The sequence below is a fragment of the Ranitomeya imitator genome, chromosome 4, assembly GCF_032444005.1.
Source record: "Ranitomeya imitator isolate aRanImi1 chromosome 4, aRanImi1.pri, whole genome shotgun sequence".
NCBI lineage: Eukaryota > Metazoa > Chordata > Amphibia > Anura > Dendrobatidae > Ranitomeya > Ranitomeya imitator.
The window spans coordinates 94,773,631-94,791,651 of NC_091285.1; the positions used below are offsets into that span (position 1 = coordinate 94,773,631).

At 44.3% G+C, this 18,021-nt stretch overlaps 1 protein-coding gene across 1 annotated transcript in view; it reads left to right on the forward strand.

Moving 5' to 3' along the window:
• DOCK2 (dedicator of cytokinesis 2) overlaps positions 1-18,021 on the forward strand; it is a 1,209,209-nt gene that overhangs the window by 660,109 nt on the left and 531,079 nt on the right. The window contains exon 32 of the mRNA XM_069763868.1: positions 1,299-1,357. Coding sequence (XP_069619969.1) covers positions 1,299-1,357 — 59 coding nt within the window. The remainder of the gene's footprint in view (positions 1-1,298; positions 1,358-18,021) is intronic.

The window sequence follows — 18,021 nt, forward strand, 5'->3', positions numbered from 1 at the left end:
TGCGCAATCGAACGCATGCGTTTTCTGGCGGCAAATAGACGCCTCTAGAAATTACTACATGTTGCATTTCTGCGCCAAGACGCAAGCATCGAAACGACACATGCGTTGTCAAACGCGGCCAAACGCGAACAAAAAAAACGCATGCGTTTTTAATGTTAAATATAGGAAAACACGACGCATGCGTTTATATGCGGTACAAACGCAGTGGCAAAAAATGCAAATGTGAAAACAGCCTTAGGTATACATATTTGCAGATCTGTTTTGCAATTCGTGTTTCCCATTGGTGTTTTATTTTTATGTAACTAATTGTTCAATAAAAATTTTTGTTCTTTCTTATAAAATACTTGGCATGTGCTTCTGGATATTTGTAGGTACATATATCGTGAAACCAATGATGTGACATTCAAACGTACAACTCATCCTGCAAATACAAGCTCTCACATGGCCATATTGATGGAAAAATCAAAGAAAGTTATGGCTCTGGGAAGAAGGGGAACAAGAAATGGAAACTCAAAATTAAAAAAAAACAAGGTTACAAAGGGGTTAAATTATGTAAAAAATTTTGCGGTCACATTCAAGAACCCATAAAAGGTTAAAAAGTTATCTTTTTAGTTAAGAACAACAGGACATTAATGTACATGTGTGCACTGGGAGAATTTTTTTTAATTGCATCCCATTCTAACAACTGGCAAGTATGGGGGAATTCAATTTTAATTATTAATCTATTAGATTATTTGTGGATTTCCCTTATTGTAATTAATAGGCAGATTTTGAAGGTTAAATTTATATTTATTAAATTTTAAGGACTCTTTCAGACATCAAGGATTTTTGTGTATGCAAAAATGATCAAAAACACTGAAGAAATTTGGATCCAAACTGTCATCAGAGTTTGTCAGCATGTCAAGTTTTACTATCAGAATTTGGTTAGAATTTCATCATATGCGAAAAAAAAACTTATGGGGGTTTCTTAAGCTTCTCCTATCAAATAGTACATTAAAAATGGACGGCTTGCGGATGGAATTCAAGGGCTTTCCAGTTTATTTAGGGATCCATAGATTTGCATTGGCAAGTTTGCCCAACACTCTGATCAATATCAGGCAAGTTTCCATGATTTTGTGCAGACCACTTCATCTGAGAAAAATTTCAAACAAGTGAACAAACCCATAGACTATCATAGATATCGAGTGCTATCTGTGAAAAATACAGATAGGGCTCATTCAAACATATCGGTGGGAAACTAACAATCATATTTAAAGTGTGTTCTTTAATAAGTAGTGATTTTTGTGCTTTCCCTCCAGGTATGAAGACATGAGATGCTTGATAGGCTTTGCAATACGTGATATGTGGTACAAGCTTGGTATGTATGGCTTTGAAAAATAATGTACGTAGTAAAATAGGATCTATGTACAGGATGCTGTTGTAGAGCAGAGATATTCAGAAGCTAACTGTGTAATAATTTATAGCGAAACCTATTTGACAAAGCCACCCACTTTATTGGATATTTTGGTTAGAAGCGATCACCTGTCTGTGCGATAGGTGATAACTTTTAGATCTGTCATGGTCTGAATGCTTCCACATTTAACGATCACAGTATCATCACCGTTAGGATAAAGTGACAGTGTGCAGTTTCCATATATTCACTATGGAACTGCCGAAAATCTGTATTTGGCTTTCTCCGACAGTTCCATAGTGAATTAATAAAATGGCAGTTGAGCGTGTACACTGCCACTTTATTCAAAGTGCCTATTTTGGTGATCCATTGCTGTCCTAGCAGTGTTATGGGCTCAGTTCCAAATTAAGGTTAATTTGCTTGATGGCCCAATCACCCTGGAACTCCAGGTCCCAGTTGTACACTTCCACCTGATGTTTTTGGTAGACACCCATACGTACTCATTCACACACAGGTCCGGACCTGAACGTTTATTTCCATGCAAACGTTTGCCACAGGACGGAGAATTCTTTGAGGAATTGACAACAGAGGCGTCCCCCTGTGTCACTACACTCACACCCCCACAATGTTCTGAGAGAACCACCACCCTCATCTGACCCCTCCTAAGAGGTCTCTGACCCACCGAGTTAACCTGTAGTGAGGGTAAAGTCTTGCCCCTAGTCCTGGCAGCACCTCTGCTGCCCCCACTGAAGGGATAGGTTTTAGAAAAATGGCAGAGATCGTAGCTCCCGGGCAGCATTCCTTACACAACTGACCCCAGCTGGCTACTTCCCTGGACTGCCAGTCTATGACCGGGTTATGTCTTTTCAACCAAGGGAGTCCTAAAATCATGGGAATTGGTATGCCCTCCAGGACGTAGCATGATAAAGGCTCTTTATGACGCATATGTATATTGTCTACAACTTGTGTAATGCTCCCCTGGCTGAGTGGAGCAGAGTCAATGGCCTGGACGCTTAAGGGTTTTGCTAGCATCCTACTCATCAGGCCATGGGTCTGGACAAAATGAGAATCCACCAAATTAACTCCTGCTCCACTGTCCACAAGCACCAGAATATTCTCAGTTTCCCCACCAATAACCACCTCAGCAGGTAAGGTACACTGAGACGAAAAAATGGAGGAAATATACACACCCTGGTCGCCTCCCTCCACATGACCAGGGGGACGCGGCTCTTTAGGTGGTGCAGGTACTTTGGCACGCTCTGGGCAGACATTGATAAAATAACCGGTCTGACCACAGTAGAAACATGCCCCCACTCCACGGCGAACCACAGGCAACCCAGTTTGGGAACCAAGTCCTCCCACCAGCATGGGTTCGTCCGCCTGCCCAGGTGTATCCTCCTCCCTAGCAAGGACTATAGGGGGCACATTTGGTGTATGCCTCTCCCTCAAGCGTCTATCCACCCAGATGGCAAGGGACATAGCGGCCTCCAAAGACCTGGGGGCTGCGTACTACCGGAGTATCTTGCAACCTAGGGGACAGACCCTGCACAAAATGGCTCCTAAGGGCAGAGTCATTTCATTGTGTGTCAGTGGCCCACGTCCTGAACTCAGAACAGTACTCCTCAGCCGGCCGACCCCCCTGCTTGATCTTACGGAATCGGGATTCCGCCAGAGAAACACCATTTGGATCACCATACACAAGCACTAGAGCCATAAAAAACTCGTCCACTGACCGTAGGGATGGTGAACTGGTCGGCAGGGAGAAGGCCCAGGATTGGAACACGTCCGAGTCTCGCATATGAAATCCAAGCTCTGGTGCCGGCACTCCAGAGCGGAGCGTGCGGCCGCACAGCAACACATGGAGCCGCATGCTCCGCTCTGGAGTGCCGGCACCAGAGCTTGGATTTCACATGCGAGACATGGACGTGTTTCTTGCATGTGTGATCCCGGCCTAAGAAGGGAAACGATGATTCCCACCCGTTGTTCCTCACTCCCTGATGAACGAGGGCGGAGCCTGAAGTACAACTTGCAGGCTTCCTTAACCCCTTCAAGACCCAGCCTATTTTGACCTTAAAGACCTTGCCGTTTTTTGCAATTCTGACCAGTGTCCCTTTATGAGGTAATAACTCAGGAACGCTTTAACGGATCCTAGCGGTTCTGAGATTGTTTTTTCGTGACATATTGGGCTTCATGTTAGTGGTAAATTTAGGTCAATAAATTCTGCATTTATTTGTGATAAACACGGAAATTTGGCGAAAATTTTGAAAATTTCGCAATTTTCACATTTTGAATTTTTATTCTGTTAAACCAGAGAGATATGTGACACAAAATAGTTAATAAATAACATTTCCCACATGTTTACTTTACATCAGCACAATTTTGGAAACAAAATTTTTTTTTGTTAGGAAGTTATAAGGGTTAAAATTCGACCAGCGATTTGTCATTTTTACAACGAAATTTACAAAACCATTTTTTTTAGGGACCACCTCACATTTGAAGTCAGTTTGAGGGGTCTATATGGCTGAAAATACCCAAAAGTGACACCATTCTAAAAACTGCACCCCTCAAGGTACTCAAAACCACATTCAAGAAGTTTATTAACCCTTCAGGTGCTTCACAGAAGCAGAAGCAACATGGAAGGAAAAAATGAACATTTAACTTTTTAGTCACAAAAATTATCTTTTAGCAACAATTTTTTTATTTTCCCAATGGTAAAAGGAGAAACTGAACCACGAAAGTTGTTGTCCAATTTGTCCTGAGTACGCTGATACCTCATATGTGGGGGTAAACCACTGTTTTGGCGCACGGCAGGGCTTGGAAGGGAAGGAGCGCCATTTGACTTTTTGAATCAAAAATTGGCTCCACTCTTTAGCGGACACCATGTCACGTTTGGAGAGCCCCCGTGTGCCTAAAAATTGGAGCTCCCCCACAAGTGACCCCATTTTGGAAACTAGACGCCCCAAGGAACTTATCTAGATGCATAGTGAGCACTTTGAACCCCCAGGTGCTTCACAAATTGATCCGTAAAAATGAAAAAGTACTTTTTTTTCGCAAATAAATTCTTTTAGCCTCAATTTTTTCATTTTCACATGGGCAACAGGATAAAATGGATCCTAAAATGTGTTGGGCAATTTCTCCTGAGTACACCAATACCTCACATGTGGAGGTAAACCACTGTTTGGGCACATGGTAAGGCTCGGAAGGGAAGGAGCGCCATTTGACTTTTTGAATGAAAAATTATTTCCATCGTTAGCGGACACCATGTCGCGTTTGGATAGCTCCTGTGTGCCTAAACATTGGCGCTCCCCCACAAGTGACCCCATTTTGGAAACTAGACCCCCCAAGGAACTAATTTAGATGCCTAGTGAGCACTTTAAACCCTCAGGTGCTTCACAAATTGATCTGTAAAAATGAAAAAGTAATTTTTTTTCACAAAAAAATTCTTTTCGCCTCAATTTTTTCATTTTCACATGGGCAGTAGGATAAAATGGATCATAAAATTTGTTGGGCAATTTCTCCCGAGTACGCCGATACCTCATATGTGGGGGTAAACCACTGTTTGGGCACTCGGCAGGGCTCGGAAGAGAAGGCGCGCCATTTGACTTTTTGAATGGAAAATTAGCTCCAATTGTTAGCGGACACCATGTCGCGTTTGGAGAGCCCCTGTGTGCCTAAACATTGGAGCTCCCCCACAAGTGACCCCATTTTGGAAACTAGACCCCCCAAGGAACTTATCTAGATGCATATTGAGCACTTTAAACGCCCAGGTGCTTCACAGAAGTTTATAACGCAGAGCCATGAAAATAAAAAATAATTTTTCTTTCCTCAAAAATGATTTTTTAGCCTGGAATTTCCTATTTTGCCAAGGATAATAGGAGAAATTGGACCCCAAATATTGTTGTCCAGTTTGTCCTGAGTACGCTGATACCCCATATGTGGGGGTAAACCACTGTTTGGGCGCACGGCAGGGCTCGGAAGGGATGGCACGCCATTTGGCTTTTTAAATGGAAAATTAGCTCCAATCATTAGCGGACACCATGTCACGTTTGGAGAGCCCCTGTGTGCCTAAACATTGGAGATCCCCCAGAAATGACACCATTTTAGAAACTAGACCCCCAAAGGAACTAATCTAGATGTGTGGTGAGGACTTTGAACCCCCAAGTGCTTCACAGAAGTTTATAACGCAGAGCCATGAAAAAAAAAAAAAAAATTATTTTCTCAAAAATGATCTTTTAGCCTGCAATTTTTTATTTTCCCAAGGGTAACAGGAGAAATTTGACCCCAAAAGTTGTTGTCCAGTTTCTCCTGAGTACGCTGATACCCCATATGTGGGGGTAAATCACTGTTTGGGCACATGCCGGGGCTTGGAAGTGAAGTAGTGACGTTTTGAAATGCAGACTTTGATGGAATGCTCTGTGGGCGTCACGTTGCATTTGCAGAGCCCCTGATGTGGCTTAACAGTAGAAATTCCCCACAAGTGACCCCATTTTGGAAACTAGACCCCCAAAGGAACTTATCTAGATGTGTGGTGAGCACTTTGAACCCCCAAGTGCTTCATAGAAGTTTATAATGCAGAGCCGTGAAAATAATAAATACGTTTTCTTTCCTCAAAAATAATTATTTAGCCCAGAATTTTTTAATTTTCCCAAGGGTAACAGGAGAAATTTGACCCCAATATTTGTTGTCCTGTTTCTCCTGAGTACGGTGATACCCCATATGTGGGGGTAAACTACTGTTTGGGCACATGCCGGGGCTTGGAATTGAAGTAGTGACGTTTTGAAATGCAGACTTTGATGGAATGCTCTGCGGGCGTCACGTTGCGTTTGCAGAGCCCCTGATGTGCCTAAACAGTAGAAACCCCCCACAAGTGACCCCATTTTGGAAACTAGACCCTGAAAGGAACTTATCTAGATGTGTGGTGAGCACTTTGAACCCCCAAGTGCTTCATAGAAGTTTATAATGCAGAGCCGTGAAAATAATAAATACGTTTTCTTTCCTCAAAAATAATTATTTAGCCCAGAATTTTTTATTTTCCCAAGGGTTACAGGAGAAATTGGACCCCAAAAGTTGTTGTCCAGTTTCTCCTGAGTACGCTGATACCCCATATGTGGGGGTAAACCACTGTTTGGGCACACGTCGGGGCTCAGAAGGGAAGTAGTGACTTTTGAAATGCAGACTTTGATGGAATGGTCTGCGGGTGTCACGTTGCGTTTGCAGAGCCCCTGGTGTGCCTAAACAGTAGAAACCCCCCACAAGTGACCCCATTTTAGAAACTAGACCCCCCAAGGAACTTATCTAGATATGTGGTGAGCACTTTGAACCCCCAAGTGCTTCACAGACGTTTACAACGCAGAGCCGTGAAAATAAAAAATAATTTTTCTTTCCTCAGAAATTATGTTTTAGCAAGCATTTTTTTAGATTCACAAGGGTAACAGGAGAAATTGGACCCCAGTAATTGTTGTGCAGTTTGTCCTGAGTATGCTGGTACCCCATATGTGGGGGTAAACCACTGTTTGGGCACACGTCAGGGCTCGGAAGTGAGGGAGCACCATTTGACTTTTTGAATACGAGATTAGCTGGAATCAATGGTGGCGCCATGTTGCGTTTGGAGACCCCTGATGTGCCTAAACAGTGGAAACCCCTCAATTCTAACTCCAACACTAACCCCAACACACCCCTAACCCTAATCCCAACTGTAGCCATAATCCTAATCACAACCCTAACCCCAACACACCCCTAACCACAACACTAACCCCAACACACCCCTAACCCTAACCACAACCCTAATTCCAACCCTAACCCTAAGGCTATGTGCCCACGTTGCGGATTCGTGTGAGATATTTCCGCACCATTTTTGAAAAATCTGCGGGTAAAAGGCACTGTGTTTTACCTGCGGATTTTCCGCGGATTTCCAGTGTTTTTTGTGCGGATTTCACCTGCGGATTCCTATTGAGGAACAGGTGTAAAACGCTGCGGAATCCGCACAAAGAATTGACATGCTGCGGAAAATACAACGCAGCGTTTCCGCGCGGTATTTTCCGCACCATGGGCACAGCGGATTTGGTTTTTCATATGTTTACATGGTACTGTAAACCTGATGGAACACTGCTGCGAATCCGCAGCCAAATCCGCACCGTGTGCACATGGCCTAATTCTAAAGGTATGTGCACACGCTGCGGAAAACGCTGCGGATCCGCAGCAGTTTCCCATGAGTGTACAGTTCAATGTAAACCTATGGGAAACAAAAATCGCTGTGCACATGCTGCGGAAAAACTGCACGGAAACGCAGCGGTTTACATTCCGCAGCATGTCACTTCTTTGTGCGGATTCCGCAGCGGTTTTACAACTGCTCCAATAGAAAATCGCAATTGTAAAACCGCAGTGAAATGCGCAGAAAAAAACACGGTAAATCCGCCATAAATCCGCAGCGGTTTAGCACTGCGGATTTATCAAATCCGCAGCGGAAAAATCCGCAGAGGACCAGAATACGTGTGCACATTCCTAACCCTAACCCTAGCCCTAACCCTAGCCCTAACCCTACCCCTACCCCTAACCCTACCCCTAACCCTAACCCTACCCCTAGCCCTACCCCTAACCCTACCCCTACCCCTACCCCTACCCCTAGCCCTAACCTTAACCCTAACCCTACCCCTAACCCTAACCCTGCCCCTAACCCTAACCCTATTCTAACATTAGTGGAGAAAAAATTTCTTTATTTTTTTATTGTCCCTACCTATGGGGGTGACAAAGGGGGGGGGTCATTTATTATTTTTTTTATTTTGATCACTGAGATAGATTATATCTCAGTGATCAAAATGCACTTTGGAACGAATGTGCCGGCCGGCAGATTCGGCGGGCGCACTGCATATGCGCCCGCCATTTTGGAAGATGGCGGCGCCCGGGAGAAGACGGACGGGACCACGGCTGGATCGGTAAGTATGATAGGGTTGGGGGGGACCACGGGGGGGGGATCGGAGCACGGGGGGGGGGAATCGGAGCGCGGGAGGGGTGGAACGGAGCGCGGGGGGCGTGGAACGGAGCACGGGGGGGCTGGAATGGAGCACGGGGGGGTGGAACGGAGCACGGGGGGTGGGGGGTGGATCGGAGTGCAGGGGGGGTGATTGGAGCACGGGGGGGTGATTGGAGCACGGGGGGAGCGGACACGAGCACGGGGGGGAGCGGAGCACAGGGCGGAGGGGAGCCGGAGCAGTGTACCGGCCAGATCGGGGGGGTGGGGGGGCGATCGGAGGGGTGGGGTGGGGGCACACTAGTATTTCCAGCCATGGCCGATGATATTTCAGCATCGGCCATGGCTGGATTGTAATATTTCACCCGTTATAATGGGTGAAATATTACAAATCGCTCTGATTGGCAGTTTCACTTTCAACAGCCAATCAGAGCGATCGTAGCCACGAGGGGGTGAAGCCACCCCCCCTGGGCTAAACTACCACTCCCCCTGTCCCTGCAGATCGGGTGAAATGGGAGTTAACCCTTTCACCCGATCTGCAGGGACGCGATCTTTCCATGACGCCGCATAGGCGTCATGGGTCGGAATGGCACCGACTTTCATGACGCCTACGTGGCGTCATGGGTCGGGAAGGGGTTAAAAACCAAAAATGTATCTCTCCCTCCAGAGAACCTGTCTGGGAGAGAAATCTTGGGTTCTGGTTGAGCCTGTACCTGAGCCGAGGCCCAAAACCCCAACATTTGCTGCAGCTGCTGCACCACCTCACTACGCAGCACCTTACACTCCTCGGTGAGTGTCTGTAGCAATTGGGCAAAGGCCTGCATTTGGGCCATGGCTCACCAGAAAAAACAGAATGGTTGGTTACAATGTCACGGAGCAAGGTTTAGGAAGACAGGAGATTAGGAATCTGGACCCCTGAACTGCCCCTCAGGCTAGGGGAAGCCCTGTCTTTCCTTAACTTGGGGGTACCCTTGAAGGTAGGGAGGCCCAAGTCACCGACCTGTCCCTGTCTCCTGTTAAACCCTGAACTAAACCCTCAACCCCCACCCCAGTAGGTGAGCAGTGTAAACAGCACCAAAGAGCAAATAAACAGGAATAAACAATATGAGAGTGAAGGGAAAACGATACCAAAAGGTGAATGCACAAACTACAAAGAAACAAAACTCAGAACTTAGCTTGTGCACGCCACTGCAGACTCCACAACATAGATAGTTGACACCAGGGAGCCGCTACTGCGAGGTTGGTCTCCTAAAAGGACCTGTATAACCAACAGTCAGATGATGCACCAGGTGACCTTATCAAGGATGGTGGGAGTGGTCACAAACATCAGCTGACCCAGCAGCAATGCAATAACACCAGCGGCCTCAGGGGGGGGAACTGCATTAACCCCCAATGACCAGAAAGGAAAAAAGGTTTAAATCAGAGGGAAACCAGATCTGCCACAGATCGAAACATGGAACGTGACATGTGACTTCTACACCCAAGCTGCCGCCTCATCACCACCCGAGCTGCCGCACCCCCAGCCTTCTGTCTCTTCCCCATTATCCCGTAGATTGTAAGTCCACAAGGACAGGGTCTGTACCAGTCTGTCATTGTGAAATTTTTTTTTACTGTAACTGATATCTATTACTTTGTATGTAACCCCTTCTCATGTACAGCACCATGGACTGAATGGCGCTATATAAGTAAATAATAATACTATATAGGTATTTCCACTAGACAATCCATCCAACATGTTATTGAATCAAAATCTTGTTTTTCTGATAACTCTCTTCAGCTGTGCACAAACTGTCAAATTGGTAGCTAGACCCCAGTGGGTCTTGTCACAGTGTCATGTTGACTACAGTCCACAGATGTTATCTAGATCCCTAATCTCACCTCTACTTTACCAGCATGATGAATTAACAGGACAAACACTTGCTTTTGATGGAGCTGTTGTTTGTTTGCCAAAGAAACTCAATAAGATCAATGAGGTGGTTAGCACGGAATGGAGAAATAGTAAGGATGACAATTACTTTCACGTTTGAGTAGTGTTGAGCGATACCGTCCGATATTTGAAAGTATCGGTATCGGATGGTATCGGCCGATATCCGAAAAATATCGGATATCGCCGATACCGATATCCGATACCAATACAAGTCAATGGGACACAAATATCGGAAGGTATCCGTAATGGTTCCCAGGGTCTGAAGGAGAGGAAACTTTCCTTCAGGCCCTGGGATCCATATTAACCCCTTAGTGACAGAGCCAATTTGGTACTTAATGACCAGGCCAATTTTTGCAATTCTGACCACTGTCACTTTATGAGGTTATAACTCTGGAACGCTTCAACGGATCCCGCTGATTCTGAGATTGTTTTTTCGTGACATATTGTACTTCATGTTAGTGGTAACATTTCTTCGATATTACTTGCGATTATTTATGAAAAAAATGGAAATATGGCGAAAATTTTTAAAATTTTGCAATTTTCAAACTTTGTATTTTTATGCCCTTAAATCAGAGAGATATGTCACAAAAAATAGTTAATAAATAACATTTCCCACATGTCTACTTTACATCAGCACAATTTTGGAAACAACATTTTTTTTTGTTAGGGAGTTATAAGGGTTAAAAGTTGACCAGCAATTTCTCATTTTTACAACACCATTTTTTTTTTAGGGACCACATCACATTTGAAGTCATTTTGAGGGGTCTATATGATAGAAAATAATGAAGTGTGACACCATTCTAAAAACTACACCCCTCAAGGTTCTCAAAACCACATTCATAGTAACATAGTAACATAGTAACATAGTTAGTAAGGCCGAAAAAAGACATTTGTCCATCCAGTTCAGCCTATATTCCATCATAATAAATACCCAGATCTACGTCCTTCTACAGAACCTAATAATTGTATGATACAATATTGTTCTGCTCCAGGAAGACATCCAGGCCTCTCTTGAACCCCTCGACTGAGTTCGCCATCACCACCTCCTCAGGCAAGCAATTCCAGATTCTCACTGCCCTAACAGTAAAGAATCCTCTTCTATGTTGGTGGAAAAACCTTCTCTCCTCCAGACGCAAAGAATGCCCCCTTGTGCCCGTCACCTTCCTTGGTATAAACAGATCCTCAGCGAGATATTTGTATTGTCCCCTTATATACTTATACATGGTTATTAGATCGCCCCTCAGTCGTCTTTTTTCTAGACTAAATAATCCTAATTTCGCTAATCTATCTGGGTATTGTAGTTCTCCCATCCCCTTAATTAATTTTGTTGCCCTCCTTTGTACTCTCTCTAGTTCCATTATATCCTTCCTGAGCACCGGTGCCCAAAACTGGACACAGTACTCCATGTGCGGTCTAACTAGGGATTTGTACAGAGGCAGTATAATGCTCTCATCATGTGTATCCAGACCTCTTTTAATGCACCCCATGATCCTGTTTGCCTTGGCAGCTGCTGCCTGGCACTGGCTGCTCCAGGTAAGTTTATCATTAACTAGGATCCCCAAGTCCTTCTCCCTGTCAGATTTACCCAGTGGTTTCCCGTTCAGTGTGTAATGGTGATATTGATTCCCTCTTCCCATGTGTATAACCTTACATTTATCATTGTTAAACCTCATCTGCCACCTTTCAGCCCAAGTTTCCAACTTATCCAGATCCATCTGTAGCAGAATACTATCTTCTCTTGTATTAACTGCTTTACATAGTTTTGTATCATCTGCAAATATCGATATTTTACTGTGTAAACCTTCTACCAGATCATTAATGAATATGTTGAAGAGAACAGGTCCCAATACTGACCCCTGCGGTACCCCACTGGTCACAGCGACCCAGTTAGAGACTATACCATTTATAACCACCCTCTGCTTTCTATCACTAAGCCAGTTACTAACCCATTTACACACATTTTCCCCCAGACCAAGCATTCTCATTTTGTGTACCAACCTCTTGTGCGGCACGGTATCAAACGCTTTGGAAAAATCGAGATATACCACGTCCAATGACTCACCGTGGTCCAGCCTATAGCTTACCTCTTCATAAAAACTGATTAGATTGGTTTGACAGGAGCGATTTCTCATAAACCCATGCTGATATGGAGTTAAACAGTTATTCTCATTGAGATAATCCAGAATAACATCCCTCAGAAACCCTTCAAATATTTTACCAACAATAGAGGTTAGACTTACTGGCCTATAATTTCCAGGTTCACTTTTAGAGCCCTTTTTGAATATTGGCACCACATTTGCTATGCGCCAGTCCTGCGGAACAGACCCTGTCGCTATAGAGTCACTAAAAATAAGAAATAATGGTTTATCTATTACATTACTTAGTTCTCTTAGTACTCGTGGGTGTATGCCATCCGGACCCGGAGATTTATCTATTTTAATCTTATTTAGCCGGTTTCGCACCTCTTCTTGGGTTAGATTGGTGACCCTTAATATAGGGTTTTCATTGTTTCTTGGGATTTCACCTAGCATTTCATTTTCCACCGTGAATACCGTGGAGAAGAAGGTGTTTAATATGTTAGCTTTTTCCTCGTCATCTACAACCATTCTTTCCTCACTATTTTTTAAGGGGCCTACATTTTCAGTTTTTATTCTTTTACTATTGATATAGTTGAAGAACAGTTTGGGATTAGTTTTACTCTCCTTAGCAATGTGCTTCTCTGTTTCCTTTTTGGCAGCTTTAATTAGTTTTTTAGATAAAGTATTTTTCTCCCTATAGTTTTTTAGAGCTTCAATGGTGCCATCCTGCTTTAGTAGTGCAAATGCTTTCTTTTTACTGTTAATTGCCTGTCTTACTTCTTTGTTTAGCCACATTGGGTTTTTCCTATTTCTAGTCCTTTTATTCCCACAAGGTATAAACCGCTTACACTGCCTATTTAGGATGTTCTTAAACATTTCCCATTTATTATCTGTATTCTCATTTCTGAGGATATTGTCCCAGTCTACCAGATTAAGGGCATCTCTAAGCTGTTCAAACTTTGCCTTCCTAAAGTTCAATGTTTTTGTGACTCCCTGACAAGTCCCCCTAGTGAAAGACAGGTGAAACTGCACAATATTGTGGTCGCTATTTCCTAGATGCCCGACCACCTGCAGATTTGTTATTCTGTCAGGTCTATTAGATAGTATTAGGTCTAAAAGTGCTGCTCCTCTGGTTGGATTCTGCACCAATTGTGAAAGATAATTTTTCTTGGTTATTAGCAGAAACCTGTTGCCTTTATGCGTTTCACAGGTTTCTGTTTCCCAGTTAATATCCGGGTAGTTAAAGTCCCCCATAACCAGGACCTCATTATGGGTTGCAGCTTCATCTATCTGCTTTAGAAGTAGACTTTCCATGCTTTCTGTTATATTTGGGGGTTTGTAACAGACCCCAATGAGAATTTTGTTACCATTTTTCCCTCCATGAATTTCAACCCATATGGACTCGACATCCTCATTCCCTTCGCTAATATCCTCCCTTAAAGTGGACTTTAGACAAGACTTTACATAGAGACAAACCCCTCCTCCTCTCCGATTTTTACGATCCTTTCTAAACAGACTGTAACCCTGTAAGTTAACTGCCCAGTCATAGCTTTCATCTAACCATGTCTCGGTTATTCCCACTATGTCAAAGTTACCTGTAGATATTTCTGCTTCTAGTTCTTCCATCTTGTTTGTCAGGCTTCTGGCGTTTGCGAGCATGCAGTTTAGAGGATTTTGTTTTGTTCCAATCTCCTCACTGTGGATTGTTTTAGAAATGTTCTTACCTCCCTTCTGAGTATGTTTTCCTGGGTCGTCTTTGTTCGAGTCTAATGTTTTTCTTCCCGTCCCCTCTTCTTCTAGTTTAACGCCCTCCTGATGAGTGTAGCGAGTCTTCTGGCGAATGTGTGTTTCCCAGGTTTGTTGAGGTGTAGTCCGTCTCTGGCGAGGAGTCCATCATACCAGTAATTCACACCGTGGTCCAGGAATCCAAATCCTTGTTGTCTGCACCATCGTCTTAGCCAGTTGTTTGCATCAAGGATCCTGTTCCATCTCCTGGTGCCATGCCCGTCTACTGGAAGGATAGAAGAAAAAACTACCTGTGCATCCAGTTCCTTTACTTTCTTCCCCAACTCTTCAAAGTCCTTGCAGATTGTCGGTAGGTCCTTCCTTGCCGTGTCATTGGTGCCAACATGTATCAGAAGAAATGGGTGGACGTCCTTGGAGCTGAAGAGCTTTGGTATCCTATCGGTCACATCCTTGATCATCGCACCTGGAAGGCAGCATACTTCTCTTGCAGTTATGTCCGGTCTGCAGATGGCTGCTTCGGTGCCTCTCAGTAGTGAGTCTCCCACCACCACCACTCTTCGTTGCTTCTTGGCTGTACTTTTTGCTGTCACTTGTTGCTGTGTGCCCTTTTCTTTTTTGCTTGCTGGTATTGCTTCATTCTTAGGTGTGCCATCTTCATCCTCTACAAAGATTTGATATCGGTTCTTCAGTTGTGTGGTTGGTGATTTCTCCACGGTCTTCTTGCTTCTTTTGGTCACATGCTTCCACTCATCTGCTTTTGGAGGTTCTCTGACACTTTTTGCACCTTCTGTGACCAGTAGAGATGCTTCTGTTCTGTCTAGAAAGTCTTCATTCTCTTTGATGAGTTTCAAAGTTGCTATTCTTTCTTCCAGACCCCGCACCTTTTCTTCTAAAAGGGCCACTAGTCTACACTTCTGACAGGTGAAATTGGATTCTTCTTCTGGTCGATCTGTGAACATGTAGCACATGCTGCAGCTCACCATGTAGGTTGTCACATCTGCCATGTTGCTCCTAGATCCTGCTGACTTGCTGTGTGTTTTCCTTCTTGTGTAATCTACTCAGCCAAGCTCTCTTGCAATAATGTCCTACAGGCAAAAATTCGCGCGCCGTAAGGCGCGCGGTTTGGTGATGCTTTCGAAGCAGCTGGTCCCGGCTGTACCCAACGATCTTCTAGCTTAGGGAGACTTCGCTTCTCCCAGAAGGCACCTGGAATATGCAAATTAGCCTCCTGAAGCTTGAATCCCTGGTTTGGTGATGCTTTCGAAGCAGCTGGTCCCGGCTGTACCCAACGATCTTCTAGCTTAGGGAGACTTCGCTTCTCCCAGAAGGCACCTGGAATATGCAAATTAGCCTCCTGAAGCTTGAATCCCTGGTTTGGTGATGCTTTCGAAGCAGCTGGTCCCGGCTGTACCCAACGATCTTCTAGCTTAGGGAGACTTCGCTTCTCCCAGAAGGCACCTGGAATATGCAAATTAGCCTCCTGAAGCTTGAATCCCTGGTTTGGTGATGCTTTCGAAGCAGCTGGTCCCGGCTGTACCCAACGATCTTCTAGCTTAGGGAGACTTCGCTTCTCCCAGAAGGCACCTGGAATATGCAAATTAGCCTCCTGAAGCTTGAATCCCTGGTTTGGTGATGCTTTCGAAGCAGCTGGTCCCGGCTGTACCCAACGATCTTCTAGCTTAGGGAGACTTCGCTTCTCCCAGAAGGCACCTGGAATATGCAAATTAGCCTCCTGAAGCTTGAATCCCTGGTTTGGTGATGCTTTCGAAGCAGCTGGTCCCGGCTGTACCCAACGATCTTCTAGCTTAGGGAGACTTCGCTTCTCCCAGAAGGCACCTGGAATATGCAAATTAGCCTCCTGAAGCTTGAATCCCTGGTTTGGTGATGCTTTCGAAGCAGCTGGTCCCGGCTGTACCCAACGATCTTCTAGCTTAGGGAGACTTCGCTTCTCCCAGAAGGCACCTGGAATATGCAAATTAGCCTCCTGAAGCTTGAATCCCTGGTTTCAAGAAGTTTATTAACCCTTTACGTGCTTCACAGGAACTGAAACAATGTGGAAGGAAAAAATGAACATTTAACTTTTTTTTGCAAACATCTTAATTCAGAACCATTTTTTTTTATTTTCACAAGTGTAAAAACAGAAATGTAACCATAAATTTTGTTATGCAATTTCTCCTGAATACGCCAATACCCCATATGTGGGGGTAAACCACTTTTTGGGCGCACCGCAGAACTTAGAAATGAAGGAGCGCCGTTTGACTTTTTCAATGCAGAATTGGCTGGAATTGAGATCGGACGCCATGTCACGTTTAGAGAGCCCCTGATGTGCCTAAACAGTGGAAACTCCCAACACATGACACCATTTTGGAAACTAGACCTCTTAAGGAACTTATCTAGATGTGTGGTGAGCACTTTGAACCCCCAAGTGCTTCACAGAAGTTTATAACGTAGAGCCGTGAAAATAAAAAATCGCTTTTGTTTACACAAAAATGATCTTTTCGCCCACAAATTCTTATTTTCACAAGGGTAATAGGAGAAATTAGACCACAAAAGTTGTTGTGCGATTTCTCCTGAATACATTGATACCCTATATGTGAGGGTAAACCACTGTTTGGGCGCACCGCAGAGCTTGGAAGTGAAGGAGCGCCGTTTTACTTTTTCAATGTAGAATTGGCTGGAATTGAGATTGGACGCCATGTCGCGTTTGGAGAGCCTCTGATGTGCCTAAACAGTGGAAACCCCCACAAGTGACCCCATTTTGGAAACTAGACCCCTTAAGGAACATATCTAGATTTGTGGTGAGCACTTTGAACCCCCATGTGCTTCACAGAAGTTTATAATGTAGAGCCGTGAAAAAAAAAATCGCATTTTTTCTACAAAAATGATCTTTTTGCCCACAAATTTTTATTTTCACATGGGTAACAGGAGAAATTAGACCACTATAGTTGTTGAGCAATTACTCCTGAGTACGTTGATACCCAATATGTGGGGGTAAACCACTGTTTGGGCGCACCGCAGAGCTTGGAAGAGAAAGAGTGCCGTTTTACTTTTTCAATGTAGAATTGGCTGGAATTGAGATCGGACGCCATGTCCCGTTTGGAGAGCCCCGGATGTGCCTAAACAGTAGAAATCCCCCACAAGTGACCCCATTTTGGAAACTAGACCCCCCATGGAACTTATCTAGATGTGTGGTGAGAACCTTGAATGCCCAAGTGCTTCACAGAAGTTTATAATGCAGAGCCGTGAAAATAAAAAAAATATTTTTTTCCACAAAAAAGATATTGTAGCCCCCAAGTTTTTATTTTCACAAGGGTAACAGGGGAAATTGGACTGCAATAGTTGTTGTCCAATTTATCCCGAGTACGCTGATGCGCCATATGTGGGGGTAAACCACTGTTTGGGCGCACGGCAGAGCTCGGAAGGGAAGGAGCGCCTTTTTTGGAATGCAGACTTTGATAGAATGGTCTGTGGGCATTATGTTGCGATTGCAGAGCCCCTGATGTACCTAAACTGTAGTAACCCCCCACAAGTGACCCCATTTTGGAAACTAGACCCCCCAAGGAACTTATCTAGATGTGTGGTGAGAACTTTGAATGCCCAAGTGCTTCACAGAAGTTTAGAATGCAGAGTCGTGAAAATAAAAAATATTTTTTTTTCACAAAAAAGATATTGTAGCCCCCAAGTTTTTATTTTCACAAGGGTAACAAGAGAAATTGGACACCAGAAGTTGTTGTCCAATTTATCCCGAGTACGCTGATGCCCCATATGTGGGGGTAACCCACTGTTTGGGCGCACGGCAGAGCTCAGAAGGGAGGGAGCACCATTTGACTTTTTGAGCGCAAAATTGGCTCTCGTGTTTGGAGACCCCCTGATGTACCTAAACAGTGGAAACCCCCCAATTCTAGCTCCAACC